Consider the following 25,975-nt stretch of genomic DNA (forward strand, 5'->3'; position numbering starts at 1 on the left):
TTGTGAATCCCCATAGAGGATCCTGGAAAGAAGGAGAAAATCAAGGGTCCTCTATTACCAAGTGATCAATACACCAAGAGTGAGTGATTGATAAAAATCACGATAGAAATACCAAAACGGCTTGGTATCTTTGTAACTAATTGCAAAGAGAATGAATACATCTGTCTTAGGTCAGGTTTGCTAGAAAGACCCTGAGATGGGAATTGGGAATTGCACATTTAGAACAAAACCTGTAAGAAAGGAAGAAAGCAGGACTGGGCAGAGGAAGCAGTCGCTTTATGACACAGTTGCAACAAAGACCTTAGCTGATCTTGCTGGGAGGGCAGGGGGTAGTTCAAATCTGTGATGACCCTACATAACAGTCCTGCCTGAGGGAAGAAGACGAGTGCAGTCCCACACTGACCAGTCACTGGATTCAAGCTGCCCTTGGAAAGGGTCTGTGACCCAGGATGGAGTAGCTCCCTTCAGCCAAGGGCAAGTCCTGGCAAGGGACTCAGTTGTAGGTTGTCAGGAGCCAATAGTTCTGGGCAACTGGAGAATGCCTGCTTCAGTCCTGAAGATGGGACCTGGGTGGTGAACCCCAGCATCTGCTCAGAACCCAGGAAATTTTAGCATGTCCTGCAGTTTCCCAAATGTCTTGTGAAGACATTCAGCCCAGTCCATACAGAAAAACAGGAAAGGTGGGTTCTCGGTATATAAATGACTTTCAGCATGACTGTAACAATAAAAATCTATTTTTCTCTTAGCAATACATCCAGCTAAGCATGTTTTACAAATAGAACTTTGTGAGCCAGAGAGCACGAGTGTAAGCTTTGTCCCCTACCTTCTGTTTCCAGAACCAATGGTGGATACCATTGCTCCACTTTTATTTATAGGCCATGCCACCTTGAGTAGTAGCATTTTTAATGCCATCCTCTACCCTGCTTTCTGCTAGGTCAAGAAGTAACCACAAGGCAGTTTTATGAAAAGGAAAACTCATGGGACCAGGACTCGGGAAACGTAAGGCCTAGTCCCATCGCTCTCTCCCTCCCATTTCCATAAGTTTGCTTTCTATGTCCATGAGTCTATAAGCTCTTAACATTATTAGTCATCTGCCTGCTTTAAAATTACTCATACAAATCATCATGCATTGGGAACCCATCCAATCTGCATACAGTTTATGTTTGGGTGCATAAAGAGAGGAAGAGCCAGCCCACTTCAATATTCAAACTCTATTCCATTAGCTGATTCACTCAGACGTTTAACGAATGTTCACTGAGCATCAGCTATGGGCCAAACACCAGGCACACAACAAACAAGCCTGCAGGAGGCCGCACGGCTGAAAGTGAATACAGTGGACTTGGAAGTAAGAACAGCCTCGCTTCCAATTCCAGCTTAGGTGGCTGTAACCTTCATTTCGTTGAGTCTTGTGTTTCTTTGTCCATAAAAGGAGATATAACCACAAGGGATTGTAATAAATAAGTGCTGGTAGAGTTACGCACAAGACACCAGGGAAACCCATAGGTGGGTGGCCAACCCAGCCTCCGGATATCGGGGAGAACTCTCTGGTGGGGGTAACATCCAAACATCTCGAGACCCTAAGAATAAGCAGGAATCAGTCAAGCAAGGGAAGAAAAGACAGTCCAAAAAGTCAGCAGTTGCAAAGCCCTGGAGGAGAGAGAGAACTGGAGAAACTGCAAACATTGTTTTCTAGACAGTCTGGTGTTCATAGAGACAAAGGGGAGGAAGAGAGCCTGTGTGCCACGCCAGCAAGGCTGGCCTCTAGCCACAGAGCAGTGGGAAGCATTGACGGCCCAAGGCACAGAGTCATGGGATCGTATTTGTATTTTTAAGGGATCACTTTGACTACAATGGAGAAGGGAGGGGTCAATCTCTAGTACCAGGAACACTAAAGCAGAGACTGAGGGAGTTAGAGATAATGGGGTGTAAATGACTGCGGGGATAATGAGGAAGGAGAGACTGGGAGAGGTGAGGGAGGAGGTGGGGGGTGGAACAGACAGGACATAACCGCATTCACTGAGCTCTTATGACACCCGTATTCCAAGCTATGCCCCTTATACACGTCAGCTCATTGAATCGTTGCAAGGACTCTATGAGGAAAATACTCTTGTTATTCCTATTACAGTCTTGAAGCACTTTAGGGTTCCAAGAAGTTAATCAAGCAGCCCAAGCCACTCAGGAGAGCCTGTATTTGAAGCCCAGCCTATTCTGTTCAAATCCTATGTGTGTCCACACCACACCCTACTGCATACATTGGTGTGGAGATCAGGACAAAGTTCCTATGTAGAGAGATGAAAGCTGGCATCATCATCACACAGAAGACACCTAAAGCCATGAGACTAGGTGGAACTGGTTAGCGATATTTACAAAAATGATATTAACTAACATGCATTGAGTATCCCCTCTGTCCCAGGATATTTTCTAACACCTTTCCATTGTTTAATCCTTACAGCAATTTTCAGGCAGTGTTACTAGTTCCCTAGGGCTGCACTAACAAAGTTCCACAAACTGAGTGGCTGAAACAAGAGAAATTCACCGTCTCACAGTTCTGGAGGCCAGAAGTGTGAAATCAAGGTGTTGGCAGGGTTGGTTCCTTCTGAGGGTTGGGAGGAAGAACCTGTTCCATGCCTCCCTCCTAGCTTCTGGTGTTTTGCTGGCAATCTTTGGCATTCCTCAGCTTGCAGCTACATCACCCAATCTTTGCCTTCATCTTCACATGGTGTTCTCCTTGTATGTGTCTTTCTCTGTGTCCAGATTTACCCATTTTATAAGCACACCAGTCCTGTTGGAATAAGGCCCACCCTGATAACTTCCTCATAACTTGATCCACTGCAAAGACTCTATTTCCAGATGAGATCACATTCACAGCTACTGAGAGTTAGGACTTTAACATCTTTGGTGGGGGGAGAGGGGGCACAAGTCAACCCATAACAGGTAGATATTTTACAGATGAGGAAACTGAGGCACAGAGAGATAAGTAACTTGTCTAAGGTCAAAGGCTAATGCACTGGAGAGTGGATAAAGTGTGGGAAAAGGAGACTAGGGCAGACCCCAATGGAACACTTACAGCCAAGAGACAGACACGAGACCTCACTTCTATGACCCCAGCAGACGACCAGAAAAGGGAGCCTGATCCAAGGGAAGCCAATGCGCAGGCTTGTCACTGGCCTACAGTGTGCAAAAGTGCTGCCCCAAGGGGCACCTCGCACTGAAGACCGACTGACTGAATCAATCAAGTTCTCCCTCCGCAAGGGAAACACAGAGCGAGAGCAGTTCATGGTGGGAGCAGAAATGAAGAGATGTACAGAAAACACAGACAAAGGGAAGCCCAGAATAAGCAGAAGTAGCTGCTAAAGGTGGAGAGAAGAGTGGAGGAATGATGACCGTCTTGGCAGAAGCAGAAACAGAGGCAGGGAGCTGAGTCATCATGCCGTCAAAGGACACCAGCATCCGTGAGACAGGCAGGAGGACCCAGCCATGACAGCCACGTGGTGCTCTGAAGTTGGCACTCCAGTTCTTGGACTCTCAACTTGTTCCAATTTATGGGATATGTGGCTGTTCTTCATTGAGTTCCAACTGTGAGGTCAAGACTCCCACCCACACTTATCCTAACATAATCTTTTCGTTTCAATTTTCTTTCTTATAACCTTAAAACAATCTAACTCAACCACCCAGAGAGGCAGGAGAAAAAGGAGTAGAATGTCACAGGATGGGAGTTAATGCAAGAGGACATTTCGAGAAGGAAGTGGTCAATTGTATTAAATGTTACAGAAAGATCAAGTAAGACAAGGACTTTAAAAGGAACAGAGATTTGCTAACAAAGATATGAGAGCTGGGTGAGTGGAGACAGAAGCCATGTTGCCATGGATGATGGCATGGATGGGACATAAGACCAGAAAGACAGCAATGTAAGCCACACTTTCTAGTGGTTCAACTGTGACAAAAGAGAGAGAAATAAGGCTGTAAGTTGTGGAGCAGAAGGAGTGATATTTTTTAAGATGAAAGAGATTTGGACATATTTAAATGTTGATGGAAATAAGCCATGAATGAAGGTGAAGTTGAAAACATATGAGAGAGGAAAACAACTAATAGGACTAAGTTGCTGTGGATGCCAGTGGCAAGGCAGAGGGAATAACCTGAGACAGGAGGAGGGAAGGAGGGAAGGAAGGGTGTGCACACACATCGGGCTATGTCAGGATCTGATATTAAAGGTGTTTCCTGTAATGGCTTCTATTTTCTGGGTGAAATAGGAGACGAGATTATCTGCTGACAGTGAAGAAGGAAGAGACGAGGCAAAAGCCTTGAGGGAAAGAATAATATCTGCAACCATCATTTCAGAAAATGGCAACGAGCTCTAACCAGGAAGATGGCATGGGATTACCAGTTAGTAAAAGAGCTCAAGTGAGATCAAAGGCCATGGATTTGGCGTACCACTTAGCTGTGCTTTTATGTGATTTCCTCCAGTCTCATTCAGTGGGGCAGGAAAAACAGCAAAAACACTGGTAGTTGAGATAAATTCCAAGTCGAGGACAGAAGGGCAAGGGAACAAGGAGTTCAAGGTATTTGGAAAAGAATGATTGAGGAAATGCACCATAATATCTAGGCTGGCTCCACATAGAGTGAAGACTGGCAAGTCTAGGAGGGAGGAAATATGAGGACCAAGGGATCTCAAAGAACAGCTATTTGGGAGCAAGAGATAGAGTTCTGGGATGGTAAGAGGGTATGGAGAATTTAAGATTTCAGAGATGGAGAAGTTCTAGGTGATTCTGGTCCTGCGTTTGACCATATGTAATAGATGTATGTTGTGTCTGTCCAACTTCTCTTTCTTTGGGGAACTTTTCCTCTGTTGTTACATGTGGTTCTGGTTGAACAGATTATCCTGGAGCTTCACCCTACTCCATCCTCACTGCAGGGGTTGGCATGGGATGCAAGCCACTGAATTCGTCCTTCTGGCTACAGCGATTGGCCCAGGGTGGGTATATGACCAAGAAGAGATGATCAGATTCTTCTCTGAGATTTCTTCCATGGATGTCAGAGGCAGAGAATCTCTCTTTTTCTCATCTCAGTCTCTCAGCTGTGAAGACCTTGTATCTGCGTGTGACTGTCTTTCTTGGCAGCACAGAAAAACCCTCCTCCAAAAGCAGAAAGTGAGTCCAACAGACAAAGACAGCAAATCAAGCAGAGACAAAAGCTAGGTAAAAGCGAACAGAATCCAGATGACAATGCTGACTCCCTGCATCCAGCCATGCTGTGAAGTTAAGTCTCCCCCTGAATCGTTCAACTGAGCTGCCCCAAATCTCTTTGCTTAAGGCAGTCTATACTGGATTACTGGAAATTTCAATCTAGGGTGTGAGTGGCCAAAACAAAGAGAGGTAAAGGTATGAGAGCTGAAAAGGCCAAGAAACTAAAGATAAAATGTTGCACGGGTTTGCTTTACGGGCATTAAAGTCATGTAAGATAAAGGCAGTACTTGATGGGAGTGGAGAAGACATCTTTGAGCCATTTCAACAGTCTTAAGTAGGAAGAATAGACAGGATGTTAGCAGGTAACTGCAATGAGGACCAGAAGAAAGTTATGTATCAGTTAGCAGGAGCCTCAAAAGAACGATGGCTTTTACACAAAGGCGAAGCAACAACAGTATGGAGGCTGCAGAGGGGAAAGAGAAGCACACAGACCCCACTTGATGAGAAGACGCTAAGTGGGGTGCGCAATAATACAGATAAGACCGCTCCTGCATAAACTGGGCAGAGCCTTCCCCATCAAAGGTTTTGTGACCATGCAGTGCTTCCCCAGTGAAAATGACAACTTCAGCCCACGACACTTGACCTTGAATCACTCACTGTTCATCTGTAAGACAGACTATAATGTAAGATAGACTATAAGGTAAGACAGACTATAAGGTAAAACTGGAAATTTAGATGGATCAGGTTTCGATTTGTTTTCCTAACTGAGACACTTTAGGCATACATTTAAGTATCTCGGACAATGACCAGAATAATAACCTCAGTAGCAATGATCACTCAAGTGATTTGGTAGAAGAGTTTATGTTAAATATTTTAGAACTCTATCTAGAAAAATCACATTAAGTGAATGCATTTTATTGGCCAACATAAAATATACATGGATACAATAGAACAAAATCTCACACAAAAATGTGAAGCTGGCCTGCCAACTCTGGAAGGAAGGCCACAGAAGGGAAACTGACAGCCAACCGGCACTTCAACAAGGAGGGAAATGGCTTTATGAAGGGATTTTCAATTTGTCCAAATGACTAATGGTTAATGAGCACAGGGACACATACACATAGACAGAATTTATTTTTCATATCCCAATCTTTCCACCAGAAACTCCTAAAGATTATATTCAAACATTTTAAATATTTCAACATGTATTAAAGATGGTTGTATACATGCTTGAGTCATAGATTAGAAACATTATATAAATATATATTTGGATAAGTGGAATGTAATTTTGTATAATAAAGAGAAAGTACAGGACTAATCACTATGGACCATTTTAATCTCTTACATGAGTCTGGAAATATTCATGATAAGTCAAAATGGAAAAATAATATGACAGTTTATGTTTTTAAAGTGATGCTGTCATTAAGTACCTTTGAAGAGTGTCGAAAATAAATTCACAGAGAAAATTAAGTGAAATTCATCAAAGATTGTATTTGGAAAATGAAAACAGAGAGTGTATCCAAAATCAATCTGCCCCACCCCTGGGCCCGCCCTCCCATCAATGACTGCTTTCTGTGGCCTGGGGGGAGCAGTCACTCAGCAACTCTATCCCCCAGAGACCCAAACAATGATGTCGCCTCCCTCACTCCAGGTGAACATAGGTCCAGAGCAGCAGCCACTGCATCTTTGGAGCACGTGGAGGGATCTCCAGAGACCACCGACCTTCCCTTGGGAGAACACACGGCTGCCTCCCCTGCCTGTTGCAGATCCAGTTCACGTCTTCAGTCAGGCCTGTGCAGTAGCAAAATGTTCCTTCGCATCAACCCTGCGCGCGATGGAGAAAGCCAGGCAGAGATGACCACCCCCAGCAGAGAGGCTTGGTCACATTTCTTCCGTGTTGTCTGCCATTCAAACTGTAAATGTCAAACTCACTTCCATTCTTCTAGAGTTTTCTTTTTCTCTTAATGTAATCTATTTTTCCTTCTCCTTTAATCAGACACTGCTGCTTTTTTAAGGGGCTATAAGAAATTTTCATATGGTAGAAATAAGACAATCACCCAAAAGAGAAACATGTTTTTCTTGGGAATTTAAGAATATGGTTTCCTGAAAAATATTTGTGAAATAGAAATTTAAAAGGAAGGAAGAAAATGATAGAAATTCATTATAAAATCACGATCCTGAAAAGATATCCCTGCTGTCAGTACATTTGACATATTGGTGAAAAAACGGTAGGATTTCTTCATCTTATGGGCATTTCACATGAAAGTTACATTTTTAAAGTACTGAGCTCAGCTCTGTGCACACATTGAAGATCACCACCAAATACGATCTGGTAACAACATTTAAAACGGGTACTTTTTTTTTCAACAGGACCTCAGACCTATGTATGTTTCATCCAGATAATTAGGTGTATTGCTTTCTAACGTCATGCAGGTCACGCTCATGAATCTCAGTCACTTTTGACTTCAGTTCTTGCTTGTACAGATGTTTTCCTTCCTTTGTGATGCAGGCAATTTCCACCAGAATCACTGGACTTCAGGAGAGAAGGGAGGTCTGTGAAGGAGCAGAGAAGGCCTAGCCTTTGATACAGAGCCAACGTGCTGTTCACTCTGGTTCTGTCACTAACTGACTGCAATTGTAGGCAGGGAACCAAGACCACCTCTCTGAGCCCCAGGGAGACTGCAAGATGAAACCATTCAAGTTTCTCCACACTGTTATTGTGAGAATTAAACTGGGTAGTCGAGCCCCTGACTCATAATGGATACCCCACAATGTTAATTCCCTACCATCATTTCCCATTCTGGGTATGCAATCTGGTGGAATTCACCTGGGTCCCAAAGTGCTAGCAAATAAAATAATTGGTGTTTTTAATGCCAAACATTTACCTAAGTTTGGCATCTCTGAGATCCTTACTCTGTCATCAAAGTATACAATATTCACACACTGATGAGATTTCAAAGGTTTGGGGAATTTATGAAATTGAGGATTGTGTCCTATCTCATAGCTCCATCTCCCTCAAGAGACACGGTGTTCAATGAAGAAGTTGTAAGTGGCCTTGTGGGTGCCTGTCTTGCCTTGAAGTCACATCTTTGAGGCAGGCACAGGAGACAAAGTGATGCTGATGTGAGTGGATCAGTCTTTCAAGACATTTGATGACTTCATAGTCAGGAAGAGCGAGACCCGTCATGTTCAAGCCCAGCATCTGAGAAACCACCTCCCTGAAGTCCATCAGCTGCAAGATCAAACAGAACCACAGTAACTGAGACAACAAATGTTCCAGTGCCGCTAGACCAGACACAACCTCAAAGCCTGTGGAAAACAGGTTTGCCTGAACTAGGCAAGTTACTTACTTTCATTACTCTCGGATTAATTCCCTCATTTATTTAAAAAAAAAAAAGACGGCTATAAAAGAGAATGAAATAATGCCATTTGCAGCAACAGGAATGAACCTAGAGATTATCATACTAAGTGAAGTAAGCCAGAAAGAGAAAGACAAACACCATATGATATCACTTATATGTGGAATCCAAAAAAAAGACACAAAAGAACTTATTTATAAAACAAACAAACTCAGACATGGAAAACAAACTTACAGTTACCAAAGGGGAAAGGGGTCGGGAGAGGGATAAATTTAGGAGTTTGGGATTAAAGATACAAACCACTATATACAAAATAGATAAACCACAACATCCTACTGTATAGTACAGGCAACTATATTAAATAGGTTGTTATCACCTATAATGAAAAAGAATATATATACATACATATATATATAAAACTGAATCACTATGCTGTATACCAGAAACTAATACAACACTAAATCTTCAATAAAAAATAAAATAAATAACATGTATTTGAAAATAAAAAAAGGTTAGCCTACTAAATTACCTCTAAAATCCTTGCAGACACCAACCGTCATTAATTCCATAACCACTTTTCTGATAAGCCAGTTAATGTGGTATCAGCTACGGAGTCAAGAAGCCCAGTTAAGCAACTATGAATGAGACTCCGACCTTGGTAAGACTCCATTTTCTCACTTCCAGGGTGAATAACTGACCACATACCTACCTCCCAGGGCTGTTCTGAAATTTGGATCAAATGAAACGGTGACCATGTGTGTTCCGCATACTAGGAAATGCTTTACAAACCGTGTGGTTGTGTCTGTTGGGCGACAGTGCTTACGCGCTGGAATGTTAACTGGTCAATTAACCTCTCAAACTAAAGGAAGAACAGATGGCAGAAAAGTATGAGCCAATGAAAACGGAGGACTTCTAAATGATCAAATCACATCACACAGACTGCCACCTCACAACCCGTAACACTGGACGCTCTGGGACAATTATTTGTCCATAACAAAGGGGAAAGTGGGAATTCTGGGGCTCAAGAAAATGGTTGAAATGTGCCTTGCTCCCCTTCAGATTCTTCTAGAGTTGCTGTGATTCTAAACAAAAGCAGAAGCTGATCAATGAGAGACAGCTGGGCAACCCCTGCTAGAGGTACCTTCCATTTTAGAAAAGGTGTGATCCAATCCGAAGACAGAGGTTTCATCCATTCCAAACATTCCCACCATGTGCTGATTCACTCCCTGACCTCCTTCCTAGGCTGAGTCCAATTCAGGAAACACAACACTCTCTGAAGCCCAGCCTCCCTGATGAAAAAGCTTTCCTCAAACTTTTCCACCCTTTTGAATGTGGGCAAAGCTCTTAACTGCTGAGAGGTTCCCTCTGAGACCACTCACTCTGAGAGCTTGGCCTTCCTCAGCTCTGCCTGACACATGAGCCAAAGCAGAGGCAGCCAAAGAGAAAAAAATATCCTAGGATCAGAGTCCACTCTATGCCCTCGTGAGCTTCAGAAAGAGAAGGAGATGAAAGCCAAAAGCAGAGGTCAGGCTGCCCAGCACATGTTTCTTTCTGCCTGACCTCCTGATGGGCTCACCAGATAAAACTCCTCCTTGCAACCAGCGGGCGCATGAGGACTGTTTTATGGTTTACATCTGGGCTTGGTTGGCCATCAGGTCTGGGTGCCACTGTTTAGGCTCTGGGACTGTTTCCTGCAACTGATCTCTGCTAGAGATAAAATCTACCCCCTGAGGCTGAAGCCCTGGACAATGTTAGAAGATCTGGGATAACACAAACTTCAGAGGCCATCGGCGAACGTAATAAAAAACCTCTCCACAACCAGAACCTGGCTTCTCACAGACTTTCTGTGGCTTTGACAAGAAAGTGTTTTTCTTTGCTATAGTTGGTGCCATGAAAATGTGAATTTTTTTCTTAGTAGAGTAAATCATAACGGTTCTTTTAATGCCAAAAAGATGCTAGAGGGCAGAGACATGCTGAATTGATACGGAAAGCTTTATAAAATACTTATGAAGAAATGTATGGATAATTCTCAAGTTTTGAATCATCCTCTTTTCTAAATAGAAAGGTTTCACCACCAGATTTCTACCCACCTGCTTTTCTCTCTTTTCTGCTTCTTCCAGAGACTTTTTTAGTGTCTTCATTTCACTGGTTACCACTTCCAGCATGTTCCTGGACCTCTCGTTACTCTCCTTAGCCTCATGCTCTGTCGTATCCAATTCCGATTGGACAGTTAGAAGCTTCTTCTCAGCTTTCTCCTTCATCTTTTCCAGTTTGTCTCTGGACTTACTTAGGTCTTCAATGGCTTTGGTCTGTTCCAAAGTTTTAATCTAACAAGTCAAAGAGAAGGCTGATAATTTCTTCTGCACGTGTTGAGGAAAGTTGTATAAACAAGACAAATCAGAAGTCAGTGAGATTCATTTAACAACTTTTCTATGAATAAAGAATGGAGTCCAACCCAGTTATACAGACTCTGCAAAGGATATATGCTGGATGAACCTGTCTGAAGACAGTTATAGTTTATAAACGACATATGAGAGTACCATTGTTTGGAAAATCAATGAGATGAAACGGTAGATAGCGTGATTCAGGGGTAAAATATTAAAATAAAGTCCCCTGCTACTCACACACAGACTCTTAATGAGTGCCATAGGTCAAGCAATTTGTACTTTTTACCCCTGCCAAGGGGTCATTCCTGGTACTAGAAACATTAGAAAGAGCAAAACATCTCCCCTTTTGGTGATTTACCACAGGGAAGCCCCACCTAAAATCTCCTCAGCAAGTCATCACTGCTGTGCGAGAAATCAGCAACTTTTCAGAAGAAACATCTTCTGCCTTTAACACTGAGTATGGGAGGTGGGAGGTGGCCACAGCATTCACTGCAGACAAGAGAGAAGGGTGGTAGCTATATCTAAGAAGCTGCCCCAGGATCTTAAGGCCAAAACAGCATCCTGAAGTATGAGGCACATTTTTTTTATTAGCTTAATATTTTAAATTGCACCAGATCCACTTACAAAAAGCATTTGAGTAAAAGGAATGAAATTTTGATACTATAACACAGATGCACCTTGACGACATCATAAGTGAATAGGCCAGACAAGAGGACAAATATTGTATAATTCCATTTATGTGAGGTATCTATTGGCTAATTCACAGAGAGAGAATACAGAGCAGAGGGTACCAGGCACTGAGGGGTGGGGAGTTCTTGTTTAATGGGCACAGAGTCTCAGTTTAGGATGATGAAAAAGTTCTGGAAATGGATAGTGATAATGGTTGCACACCACTGTGAATGTACTCAATGCTGCTGAATTGCACACTTAAAAGTGGCTAAAATGGTAAAAATTTTATGTTGTCTATATTAGCCACAATTAAAAACAAAGAATTTGAGGTCATTTTGCATAATTAGACACAAAATTTTTAAACTGACCATTAAAAGTAAACGTGAATTAGCTACCACTTAACCACTGGGATGTCTAGAACCAAAAAGACAGGTGATAACAAGTCTTGGTGAGGATGTGGAGAAATTGGACCCCTCAAATACTGCTGGTGAGAATGAAAAATGGAGTAACTGCTGTGAAAAACAATTTTCCGGTTTTCAAATTGTTTAACACAGAGTTAACATACGATCCAGCAATTCCACTCCTAGGCACATACAGCCAAGAAGACTAAAAACTTACGCCCACACAAAACCTACACACACATGTACACAGCAGAACTATTCATAATCATCAAAAGGTGAAAACAACCTATGTATCCATCAACTGATGAGGAGATAAACTAAATGTGGTACATCCATTCAATGGAGTATTATTCAGCAACAAAAAGGAATGAAGTACTGATACATGTTACAACATGGATGCACCTTGAAAACATTATGCTAAGGAAAAGAGGTCAGTCACAAAAGATCACTTATTGCCTAATTCCATTTATAAGAAAGGTCCAGAAAAGGCCACAGGCTGATGGGACCAAAGAGTGGGAAGTAACTGCTAAGGGGTACAGGGTTTCTTTTTCAGGTGATGAAAATGTTCTGGAATTAGATAGTGGTAATGTTCATACAACTCTGTGAATATACTATAAAACCACTGAACTGTACATTTTTAAAAGGGTGAGTTTTATGGGGTGTGAATTTTATCTTGCTAAAGCTGTTCTTGGAAAGTACATTTACAAAGAAGACTTTAAAATGCATCCAAAGAAATTACTTTGAAATAAATAAAGAAGTACACATGGGATGTACAAAGAACAAAGACCAGAAGAGTTCTGAATTTAGTTCTGAGCGTCCTAACGGTTCAGACAAGCCCACAGGCATATTCTCAAAGAGAAAGCATAATTCTGTGTTTTAATTTTGTTGAAAATCACTTAAAGGTCACATATGAAAGTAATAAAAATAAAAGATGCCAAATAATAATGAGTGTTTGCTATCTTCTCCCTTCCCCTTTCATCACATCCCCTCTTTCCTAAGAAGGAAGGATTCTTTCTTGCTGCATCTACTCCCATCCTGTGGTCCCCAGGACAGAATCTGGGTGATGGGGAGAGTGTTGGGAAGAAGCCTGATAGACTAAATTGACCTACAGGATACAGAGCTGAGAGAGAAGTGGGAAGAAAGAATGTAGGTTAACTAGGCTGCAGGAAGTACTTTTCCAAGAAACTTGGGATGGTGAAAGAAGGACTAGTGAGGAGATATAGGTTTCCTGTAGTAAGGAAATAAGAGAGAAAGAGAAATGGAAAAAGATGTCTTAAAATATTGCCACTCCTGATGAATGAAATCCTCCTTTTTTTTTTCCTTCCTTCCTTCCTTCTTTCTTTCTTTCTTTCTTTCTTTCTTTCTTTCTTTCTTTCTTTCTTTCTTTCTTTCTTTCTTTCTTGAGTAACAATAATAAACCAACAATTATCATTTAGTTGCTAGGCTGCTGATTATTTATTGATGAAGGATTTTGAGATTGTTGTGATTTACCTAGACTACATTTGGAGGCTACCGTCAGAGATTAAAATCTTGACCGCATCTCAGGGTTAGAGTGCATCTTCACAGAGCCAGACTTCCAGAATTATGGTGCAAGGAGCACAAGCTGACCTGACCTAAACTCTAAAGGACCCTCCAACACTGCCGGAAAGTCAGAGGAATGCTAGGAACTATTCTAAGACTGGAATTATGACATGACGTGGAGGAAAAGGGGACTGCTGGGGATATGGACGTCCAGCTGGAAAATCAGATTTATGCTGTCTGTGTGACTTCACTCAACCGGGGAAGCTTGAGTCAAGTACTACCAAAACTAGAAACATGTTTTTACCTACTATCACCCACACAGCTTCTTAACAAACGAAATTCCTGTCCAGGCAGAGAGGAAGTTGATGGCAGACACACTGGGACAAGTTCAAAACTTCTGAACTGGTTCCACTCAGGAGAGAGGAAATCCCTTGGGGAACTGACAGCTGCTGTGGGACATGCAATCGAGAAGATGTAAGAACAACTGCTGTAACTTAGGAAACGGGCAGGAAGTAAAACGCCAGCAACAGCTGGGGGAAGGGACTCTTAGTCAGCTTTTCAGTCAATGAACTGAACATCTACTGCACTAGCAGAACACTAGAGACAAGGAAGTGGGACCCACGAAGAACAGGTCTGCCGGGGCTGACCTTGGAGATCATTCACGGATTCCAAGTTATCATAACCCATATTTGAATATGGACTGTATACTACACACCAGTATGTTAGAGTATTCTCTCAACGTTGGTTCCTGAGTGTAACAACTGTACTGTGGTCACACAGAATTCTCTTGTTCTTAAGAGATAACTGGTAAGTGTTTAGGGGTGGAGTGTCATGATATGTGCAACTTACTCTCAAACAGTTCCTCCCTCTGTCTCTCTTCTCTCTCTCATTAGGCAAAATATAGCAGTCAGTAAAATGTTCACAATCTACATGAAAAATAAAAGGATGCCTGTTACACTATTCTTGCAACTGTCCTATAGATTTGAAATTTTTCAACATAAGAAGTTGGGAAGGGGGCTTTCCCATGCATGATCAATATATGTATAATGTATCCTATCAGTAAAAAAAAATGTGGACTATATATGTACATCCATTTGTAAATTATATGGACAACAGCTCCAAACAATATATTCTGTAGATTATCAAACATTCTACAAATAGGGGACATTAAATGGGCAAAATCAGTATCAACTTTAAAACAAAGTTGCCTCCCTTTAAAACATAAAGATCCACATGCCAACCACCTCAGTGCTGCAGAGAAAATATGGGGCAAAGTGAGAAGCTTCTGGGATTGCTATGTTGAATTAAAAACCTCATTAACAGAAGAGAAGATACAACCAGACTTTCTGCTCAGATTGGAAAAACACTTACAGTGGGCCATCTACCAAAGGAGATGGAACACAGCTTGGAGAGTTAGAAGCACATAAATCAAGTTCTAATGAGAGGAATTTACAGCCAAGAATTTCTGAAAAATATGAGACTTTATCACAATCCTGAGGGCTGCCCGAATTCTTGCTGTCAGGGAAGAAGTGATCGACTCCAAGCCAAGCCACCAGAAGAGAACTGGGAGCCAGCAGTGGGAAGAAGGGCTCAGCCTCTAAGTCAAACACAGAAAGCAAGATGATTGGGGCAGGCGGTGGGGAGAAGGGGGGTGGGTAGGACTAATCTGTTTGTTCATCCAACTAAGGGAGCTTCTCAAATCAAGCCCAGAGTTCACCAGAGAACTATGCCCCTGATTTTTTTCCAGTGGGACAGAGATGGTCATAAACAAGACCAATGTGCCGCCCAGACCCCAGTAAGGACACATAAGGTTCCGCGTGTACTTTATTTCTGGTGAACACCGTATCTAGCGTCCTTGAGGGAAAGAATTTCAAATCTTGTGAACAGTTCTCTCTCTGGTTATAAAGACCAAAGGCCCTGAAAGAGAAGATAATTAAATTTAAAATCTGATGTGTTGAATCCACCAGAGGATCGAAACTCTCCAGCTGGAGGGTTTTCAGGAGACTGCATTGAAAATACGACCCTGCAGGAGCCAGGCACTGGCTCTCAAAAGTGGGTGGGACAGCAGAGAGGGAGAGTGACCCAATGGCCCGCAAAGATGCTACACCCCTCCTCAAGGAGCCACAAAGATTGAACCAGAGGAAACCGCAGCAGAAATCAAAGGAAGATGTTCAGCTCTGCAGTCTGAGCACACCTCCGCCACTCCACACCCCAGGAGCTTCTTTCCTACAGGTTCTGCTTGATGCTTACATTCAGCGTAGGGAGACTTCAGGGCAATTCAAGGTCAATGGATCTACATAGTCAGAGCTGAGTTCAAGATGGTAGATTGGGAGAAAAAAATATAAAGAAGGGCTGCACTGGCTGGATTGGAGAAAGTTCTGGAGTGTGGGAGGAGCACGGGCAGCAGCTATCTTGTGTGGGAGATCAAGAGAATTAGAAAGCAAAAGAGATCTTTGCTGCTGGCTAAAGAATGCTACCTCCTTTTGGTGTTTCCTTGAGAGACTACAATGAAGATAACCATGGCTTCCTACTAGTTTTTGGTGGTCTGGCTACTGATTTTTGACCACAGCTCCCTACTTAGATTGGGCCATGTGGTGCAGGATGAAAGCTCTCCACCAAATATCTATTATTCCTTTCTTTATCATGTCCCAGAATAAAGACCTATTTCTCAGGCTGACTTCATCTAAGTGAGATCCAGGGACTAAGTTCCGGCCAACGGAGACATAAGAAGTGTTGTATTGTTCCTGGAAAGTGACATACAGGGTGTCCTTCCACCTTGCCTCCTGCCTGGCGGCTGGAATGAATCCAGAGCCCCAGCAGCTAGCGTGCACCAAGAGGCGGCTCTGAGGAGGAAAGTTAGTGCTAGGACGGGAAAGCAGAAGGACCGAACGAGCCAGGATCGGTGATGACCTGGAGCCATCCTGCTAAACACGGAACATCTACTTCCATGCTTCTTTACAGTGAGAAAGAAAGAAACATCTCTCCTGACCAAGCCACTGTTATCACGGTGTGTTTCAATCCATTTAGCAGCAACTCATCATAACCAATGCTGGCTATGAAGCAACACAAAGAACTGGAATTCTGCCACCATGATTTCAGTGCCTGCATTTGCATTTGTGCATAAGGCTATGGTTGTGCCAATTAGTAGTATGATTTTAATGATCTTAGGTTAATGAGGAAAGAGCAAAGGTAGAGTTAATACATAATGTGTTCATGCCCAGTGGAGGCCAAATTATGTCACGGTGTACGTACTAAGTATCTGGAATAGCAAAATAAAGCGCATGGTAGAATAATTGCTCTGTCCTTGGACAACATAAACTGTAGGCATGCCAAACTCAAAAGGACATGTACCATGAGGGATCAGTACTGCACATTCTTATTAATGGTGGTTTTAGTAAAATAGCAAAATCTTGCATATTGAATTAATATTGCTAATTTTTTAATTCTATTTTTATACTTTGTTTTGAGCTCTAAATTGGTATGGATTTTATAATGGTAAAGATATAGTGAGATCAAGAAATTTCTATACAGTGTTAAGTTTGTACATATATATAAGCAATATTATAATAAAATAATTTTGACTCAACAGAGGGAAGGGAAATCTATGAAAGAATATTTTTCTTTCAGAAAGAAAAATGCCATATGACATCATTTATATGAAGAACCTAAAAGATAATAACAATAAGGACACAAATGAACTAATTGTTATTTTGATTTCTTGAATATGTGTAAGCACATTTGACTGTTCTTTATGATTGGATTACCACATTCTGCTGATTCTTATTTTGTAGTTGACTTTATTCCTTTGATAACTATGTAAGTTTAAAAGTTAAAGATCTAATCTGTTCTTAGAAACAATAATCAGTACACATATGAGTATACTGTGTATATGTATTTACATGCCATATAATGTGTATGTGCAGTCAAACTACAATTCTACATAATAAAACTGGAAAAACAAAAAACAAAAAAGAAAGGAATGGAGTTATCGTCATCTTAAAAACCATTTTAAGATGCATTCTTCCCATTATGCCATGGATAAGAGGTAATCAATAAACATTTATAAAGGGAAAAAAAAGAATATTTTTCTTTCAAAAAGGGATTTCCACAGTACTTATGTTTGCCTGCCAAATTAAAATTTAATAGTTCATCTGGATCTATTTTTCCCTGGTTTAGAATTCAGGGGAAATTTACTACATGGATCTTAAAGAGGAAGACGTGTATAACCTGGTAGTCCAGTTCTTCAGCCACATTTTGCAACAAACATAAAAATGCACACAAAAACTCACACACAAATGTTCATAACAGCCTTATTCACCATAGACAAAAAAGCATAAACAATCCAAATGCCCATTAAATATTGAATAGATAAATGAAATGTGGTATATCCATACAATGAAATATTATTCAACCATTAAAAAAGAACTGTGTTGGTTTACTTTATGTGTCAACTTGGCTGGGCCACAGTGCCCAGATATTTGGTCAAACATGATTATGAATTTTCTGCAAGGGCATTGGCAAGAGATTAACATTTAAATTAGTGGATTTTGAGTAAAGCAGACTGCCCTTCTATCATGTGGGTGGGCTTAAGCCAATCAGTTGAAGACTTGAATAGAACAAAAGAATGACATCCCCTGAGCTGGAGAGAACTCTGCCGGCAGACAGCCTCTGGACCTGAATGGCAACATTGGCTCTTTCTGGGTCTCCAGCCTGCTGATCCATCCTGCAGGTTTTGAACTTGCCAGCTTCCATAATTATGTGGGTCAAGTCCTTAAAAGTGTGTATGTGTGTATTCACATCCAATTAGTTCTGTTTCTCTGGAGGACTCTAACTAATATAGGAATGAAGTACTGATCACAAAATGAGTGGATCTTGAAAACACAGTAACTGAAAAGAAGCCAGAGGCAAAAGACCACATATGGTATGATTCCATTTATATGAAATGTCCAAAATGGGCAAATCCATCAAGACAGGAAGTAGGTGAGTGGTTTACAGAGGTTGGGGAAAGAATTAATATGGAAAATTTGGGGGGGAGGGTGGGTAGAAATAATGGACATGTTCTAGAATTCAGGAATGGGGATAGCCATCCAACCTTGTCAATATACTAAAAACTATTGAGCTGTGTATTTTAAAATTATTTTATGGCATGTGAATTGTATCTCAATTTTTTAATTAAAAAACATAGAAATGTAGTCCAGATTATTATTTTGTATTGACCCTCTATAAATGGTGAAATTAATTCTTAACTTAGTAGACGAAGGAGGTTGAACTATGCCCCTGCCCTTAAAAAATATGCCCACCCAGAACCTCAGAATGTGATCTTATTTGGAGTAAGAGCCTTTGCAGGTATAATTAAGGTAAGAATCTTAAGATGTGATCAACATGGATTAGGGTGGACCCTAGATCCAATGATGGGCATTTGGATAAGACACAGAAAAAGAGAGATATACAGAAGGGGAAGTCCCATCAAAATGGATACAGAGATCAGAATTATGCAGCTGCAAACCAAGGAGTGCAGGCAGAAACCGAAGCCAGGAAGAAGCATGGAATGGTTCTCCCTCAGATACTCCAGAAAGAACCAGCCCTATCAACACCTTGATTTCAGACTTCCAGCTTCCAGAATTGTGAGAGAATAGATTTCTGCTGTAGTAAGCCACTTCATTTGTGGTAATTAGTTACAGCAGCCCTAGGAAACTAATACAAGAAGGCCATTTCTGCTAATGTTCAGAAATGTTGCTTTATGAATAGCAAAATTAATTCAGGGACAAGCATAGGTAGTGTACAAAGATGGAGAGCTGATACCATCAGTCTGCCTCGTACATTAATATCCTATACCTCAAATAAAGCAAGACAAAGATATTTTGGAGGTAAAATCTTAATAAATCCATGAAGTGAGCATTTACTGTATTAGTAAGTTAGAGAGCTCTCTATTCCCTACCAGAAGGCAGACTTCGCATTCTATTTAAATGTTTAGAGGCCTGGGGGGGAGGGTATAGCTCAGTGGCAGAGCACTGTGCTTAGCATGCACAAGGTCCTGGGTCCAATTCCTGGTACCTCCTTTAAGAAATAAATAAGTAAACCTAATTACCTCCTCTCACCCCACCCAAAAAAAAAACTTTTTTTAGTATGTTTAGCACCCTGTATAATCCCTGATTCGTCAAATCCAGTCTCTTCTATACCTTGGCTGTGAAGTGTGTGGATCTCTTTATGCAAAATAAAACAACAAAGTAAACACACAAGCTAACATCATTCACTTTCCTGTCTCCCCTCTCCTTTCCGTCTAGCCATCCCAGAGGAGCAGGACACCAGCTTTGTTTCCACTTCTCGTTCACTCCTCAGCCTACGGAAACTTGGCTTTCTCTCCGAGCCCTCACTCACTACCACCATGATCTGTGCATGCTTGAGCCCAGATGTCCCAAAGCCAAACGCAGCCATAGTCCTTCGGTCTCTGTCTCACTGCTGTCCTTGATACTGCCGCTCAGAGCCTCATTCTTTTCAGTCTCTCTCCTGACAATGTCACTTATCTTTTTGAAATTCTCTAGTGGCTCCCCAGGACCCAGAGGATAAGTCCAAGCATCTCAGCACGCCCCACGAGGCCCTGCGTGATCTGGCCCCGTCCTCTGCCCAGCTCCCTCTCCCACGGCTGACTCCCAGAAATCATCACAGGGTCAGCAGCAGCCACCCAGAGCTTCCATTCACCTGCTTGTTGCATTTAGTCACCACTCACGCTCCTTCTGCTCTCCGCCTCGTCTGTATTTCAGCAATTCCTGTTCCACCTCCACAATGTTTACATATCCAGATATCACCTACATGAACCACTTCCTTCTTTAACTCAACCAGCTTTTTAACATAAAGAAATTTCATTAATTTAAAGGGCACTTTACAGGATTTCAATAGAATGTGACATGAAGGGGAAATAACAATAAAACAAACACCGTGTAATGAAAACAAAACAGCACTAGCGGGTACTATCGCTGGTACCCGGCAATGAGCTCAAGACTTACTCTTTGTTTAAAACGTAGACCAGCAAGTGTCCTAGAGGTCTAAGGACGTAATGACCTCCAATTCAGATTTTCTCCTCAATGGTGAAAGAATTCAAAGAAAAATTAAAGGCAACCCACTTTTCACTTTAGGACTGAACATTATATATAATACCTTGTCGCACACCGCCTAGAAACATCGTGTGTACACCAGGGGCACGTGTCCCACACTTGAAAACGCTGCTCCACACCACTGATGCTGGAATCGGAGACTCGTAAGCCAGCCTCTAGGACTAGAACCACGCGTTGCATAATCACATCACCCAAAGAGCAAAACTTGACTATGAGAATCAGGCTTGCTTGTGAAAAGGTAAAATGGAAAGACCACTTGTAAATAATTAAAACTAAAATTAATTTGGGCAAAAAATGACGCAGACCTAAGTCATGGAGACCAAACGGGAACAGACACCACAGACACAGGACGTGACTTCCACCAGCTGCGGCCCGGCCTCTGCTTTCTGCTGCGGGTCCCTCTCACCCCAGCACCGCTTCTGGCCCACAGGGTTGCCTACGGCTGCTGTCATTACACTTAGCCTGGGTCCCGGCTTAGGTGATCTGCCCCACAGCCTCTGATGGAGGGTCACTGTGTCCCTCACTTGAGGGGGCCACCCCCACCTGCTCCCACGACATCTCCAGCACGCATCTTTAGCTACTTTCTGTATCCCCCGTGGGCACCAGTGGAACTTCAGGCCTCAGGGAGTGAGATGGAGGCCTCAGCACCTTCTACAGCTCCTCCCAGTCGGGATGGGAGCTGTGGGCTAATGGCAGGGACTCCCCACCACCACTGCCCACCACACGCACACCCCAAAAGTCAGTCTCAAGGCGTGAGGGGGTGTCAAGGATACCTATCTAGGATATTTTCTCCCCAGCCACAGCACCCCATCAAATGCTTTCCTTAGCTTCCCCTTTGCCTTGTATTCAAATATGCCCTCTCCCCGCGGCCACGTCTGCCCTCCCCTTCTCTTAGGGAAATAAGCATCAATTTAGTGGCCTCGTCCTGATGCCAGAAGGGCTTCGGGGGCAAAAGAACCAATGACCAGGAAGGGAAAATCAAGTGGGAAATGTGCCCAGAATATTGTCCTGCTGCACAGATTCAAGTGCTGGTGGCTTCGTTCCAGATTCCTTTTCCCAACTTGTCTGTTTCCAGATGTGGAGACATTCCAGAAGTTCACCTCAGAGCGCAAAGACATCACTGCCCTCAGGGTTCATGACGTGCGGGTCTGCCAGGGATGACATGTGCCTGTGAAGTTACATGCTGCTGCCAGTGGCATTTAAATATTTTTATTACATCCCCAGTTTTAATGTCATTGTTTTTTGCATTCACTAGAGAATCACCTAGAATCCAGGACCACATCGCCCCAGCCTGCCTGCTCTCTTCGCTACTTCGTGTAACACACCCCACAGCCCAACACACACCCTGTCGCCACCTGACTTCTCAGCGAACCCTTGTTCATTTTCTCTAAGCAAATTCCCACGTGACAATCCCTACCTGATCCCTAATATCACGGTCACCCACACTTTGAAGAAATGTTTTTATTTTCTGTACGTCACATCACCCTGTTTGGCTGACTTCTCACCCAGCAATTACGGCTTCACTTCACATATTGAAGAGACACGAAATGGATCTACTCTGCCAATTTGGGTAATCTTTGCATTTTTCTCACAACTCTAGAAAACCAGAGGAAGTTTTCAGCTTTTTTTTTTTTTCATAAGGCTGTCATTCTTTTGCATAAACTTTTCCAGAAACTCGCAAACCACAACAAGGAAATAGAGCTGAGCACTTGCCTTAAGCTCATTGGTGTCGGCCAGTTTGGCTTTGAGCTCAGTATTCAATCCTCGACACACACTCAGCTCCTGCTGCATCCTCTCCACCTTCTTCTGCAACTTCCTGATGGTGAGATTGGCCTCGTCCCTCTCCACGGCCAAGGCCGAACGCCCCTGCTTCTCCTCCTCCAGCTGGGCTATTTTCTGCCGGAGGAGGTTCATGTGCAGCTCTTTGCTCTCCAGTCTTTCTTTCTGAGTCTTTAGCTGGTTTGATACAAACAGGGATTTTTTTTTAATAGTAATAATAATTGAACAGTTAGTAAATATAAATGAATTGCGCAGATAATGTTGATCTTTATCTCCACTTCAATCTCTAAACCATCAAATGAGGTTACTGGGTTCCTTTTCCTGATTGCATTTTTTCATCCCTCTTTTTCCAAGAATTAACTTGGTAGCTGCAAAGTATGAGACAAAAGAGCCACAGAAAATGTGCAAAGGCTTTCAACATCTGATTTCTTCCAACATTATGTTCATCAGAGTAAGAATGCAAAATTACTTTTAAAACTATTAAATGGGCTTATCGAGAGCAGAACATAATCCTCTTCAACAGCCCATGACAACTATACTTGCACTGGTCTTTTCAGAGAGAAGATAAAGTGCAAATTAGTAGTGAAAACCCAGACTAATTTCAATCCCTTAAAACCGGGCTGAGGAGCACCAAACATGGGAGTTGATAGAGTTTTAAAGTAAGTTATACCAATGAGATTTTTACGATGCTTTGCTTATATACTGAAAACCTTAGAAGCAGAAGGGCCATCAAGAAGGTGTTAGTTCATTGGTGACTTTATTACACGCTGGACCTACACCAGCCACAAACCAGCCGGAACAGGGGCTGCAAACAACACTTACCATCGTCAGTCCAACTTGAGGAAGGAAATAATAATGGTTTTGAGAAAACCATTATGGGCCCTACGAGGAGAAAAAAAATCCCCCTGGGCTTCACATGTCACAATGAACGAGTGGAATATTAAGTACAGGAACGTCTTTCATCTGTTACAAACACTGGGAACCGGAATCATGTAGAATTATGGAGTGTTCGAGCTGAAGACCGGCACATTTTCCCTAATTACATACTCGGCGTTTGTAAAGTGTTCCAAGGTGTGAAGGACTTACTGAGATGTGGGCTTAAGCATCTTGACTAACGGTGACAGCAGTGCCCACCCCCTGCATCCTCTTTTAACAAGTCCCTTTTAGTATTTCCCTGCCTAAACTCCCTCCCCTGAGCTTCCTCATGTCAAACTCCACTCTGTTGCAAATTTACCCTGGTAAGTCCCGCACACTGGTCATTTTCATAATGACACAGTACTTAAGAAGGAATGGTGTTGTATGCTGTACATCAGAAACTGACACATTATAACTGACTATACTTCAGTTAAAAAAACAAAGAAGGAATGGTGTTGGACACTGAGAAAAAAACATCAATTTTCTGAAGAAAAGTTTAGAAAAAATTGTCGCTCAATTTGATGTCTTGGATGGTAACAGAGGTTGTCTGCTTTCTTTTATAAAATATTCCTGAAGATACAGTAAATGGAGAAGAGGTCAAATGGGAATAAAGCATCTTCTATGAACCAAGAGTTCAAAACAGTTCTTTATTAAAAATTAACAACCTCCTGAGGTAGGTATCACTCCCCCCTTAAATATGAGCAAACAAAGACAGAGACGTCTATCATTTGCCCAGTGTCACACAGCTTGGTGGAGCTAAACTGAGAACCCAGATGTGACTCATTACATAGCCTATGCACTATAATTCTACCATTGAATTTTCTCCTAAGAACTATTATAAGAAAACATCTGTGTTTTCCTTTTTCTTTCCCCAATGCCAATAATTATATAACTAATAATTATGTTTTTATCCTTTTCATCCATTCATTCATTTATTTAGTCTAAACTGTTTCTAACTCTTCCTTTGAGGGGAAAGTAAGCCCTTCTCCTCTCTCTCCTTTCTAGTGCAGGAGAGCTTATACAAAGGCAAGACTGCTAGATGCTCCCCAGCTCTCCTCTTGTCCAACAGTAACAGACACAGTGACTTTTGGCCAGGCAAACGCTACCCAGAGTAAGAAAGACGGGAGTTGCAAGCCTCCCTTGCAGCTAGGTGTAGCCATCAGAACATATTCTGGCCATGAGATAGAAGCACAAGTTCACACAGAAAATTCTGGGAGCTTCTGTTAAAAGACAGCTTATGCATGCTCTTTTTGCCTCCCTCTTCTTCATCCTTCCTTCTTTAAGCTTCTGCCTGGAACACAGCTTCTAGGCTCCAAGGTGAGCCATGAAGATAAGGACCACCCCAGGGATAGGAAATTAGTGAGCTGAAATGAGCCTTGTTCCTTAAGAACTTTACAGAGCAGAGCCACACTCACCCTAAGCTGCTTACCTCCAGAAATTTATGTGAGGAAAACAATACCCTAAAAACCGCACTTCTACACGTTTAAGCCACTGTTACTTTAGGTCTCTATTACTCAGAGTCAAACACAACCTTAGACGATACACTTACTTTCCTCTCAGACTTGAAATAGAGGCTCAGATTTGACATATATATTTGTAATTACATGTTTCCTAGCCTCATTGGTAAATATAGTGGGGGTAAATTATTTTCCAATATTTCAGTTTCTCAGAAATTCCTTCTGTCAACACTAGCAATATCCCCTACCTTTCTCTGTAAGTTGTGGGCCATAGTCTTGTTTTCAATGACTGCATTGCTCTCGAGGCGGACCAGCTGCTCTGTACGAGCTAAAACTACATCCAGACGCATGTCGAAGCCAAGTTCAGCAGCCATCTGGTCCAACTTCATCTTCTCTGAAAGTTGATCCAGAAATTTAAGATACTAAACCCAAGAACAAAAATGAAAATGGGACACAAAAGTAAAGTTAGGAGGTGATCTCACAGAATTCTTCTTTCTCCCAAGCTTACAGGTGGCTGTCATTAAACCCAGTACAGAGCCCAGCCCCTGACTCCAATGTTTGGTGATGAATTCCTGAATAACCCGGAAGATCCACGTCTTGCTCCTTATCCAATTCTCTTGACTCTCCTGGTCAGTGACCTTGACATTCAGTCTAATGTTAAACAGTTTTCTGACAAATGTGGCATGTTCCTGCCTGTCTGCATCTCCCTGCTTTGGCTAAATGCTACTGCCACCATACCCCTCCCAGCCCCTGGGATCCATACATCCACATACCTTCCATGGCAATTTTTCCCACCAAAGTGGGCCCTGGACTCCAAGGTGGAAACTGGCAATTTTATCAATTGCCACCTTACTCTTCCGGGTTCTACAAATCATTCCAAAATCAGAGCTCTCCATACAAACAAGCTTGGACAATAGTTTTCCCTTTTTAACTTAAAGTGCTTTAGAAAATGTCTTTAAAAGTTTTTAATGTATCAAAGTTAAAGGAACAACCTTCTAAAATAGGGCTGTTATCAGGGAAGTCAAGGTTCATATTTTAAAAGGTTAAAGTTACAAAACTATGCCAGGATTCTCCTCCACCTGATTTCTGTGGCTTATCTGGCCAAGCCATTCTTAGAGTCATGCTTACTAAGTGACTGATGGATGAATAAATCAAGCAATGAGCTTTCTATATCATAATTTCATGAACTGGG

At 42.1% G+C, this 25,975-nt stretch overlaps 1 protein-coding gene across 4 annotated transcripts in view; it reads right to left on the reverse strand.

Moving 5' to 3' along the window:
• Positions 1-6,654: 6,654 nt before the first annotated feature.
• The window catches only part of CCDC170 (coiled-coil domain containing 170), an 81,980-nt gene continuing 62,659 nt past the window's right edge, over positions 6,655-25,975 (reverse strand). For 3 of the 4 annotated variants that reach the window (XM_074368151.1, XM_074368150.1, XM_074368149.1), the window contains 4 exons: positions 25,032-25,205; positions 22,346-22,588; positions 10,633-10,869; positions 6,655-8,415 (listed from right to left, as the gene is read on the reverse strand). In XM_074368151.1, coding sequence (XP_074224252.1) covers positions 8,215-8,415; positions 10,633-10,869; positions 22,346-22,588; positions 25,032-25,205 — 855 coding nt within the window. In that variant the 3' untranslated portion in view covers positions 6,655-8,214. The remainder of the gene's footprint in view (positions 8,416-10,632; positions 10,870-22,345; positions 22,589-25,031; positions 25,206-25,975) is intronic. The other variant, XM_074368152.1, reaches the window with a different exon arrangement.

This window comes from Camelus bactrianus, chromosome 8 (assembly GCF_048773025.1).
Source record: "Camelus bactrianus isolate YW-2024 breed Bactrian camel chromosome 8, ASM4877302v1, whole genome shotgun sequence".
Lineage (NCBI taxonomy): Eukaryota > Metazoa > Chordata > Mammalia > Artiodactyla > Camelidae > Camelus > Camelus bactrianus.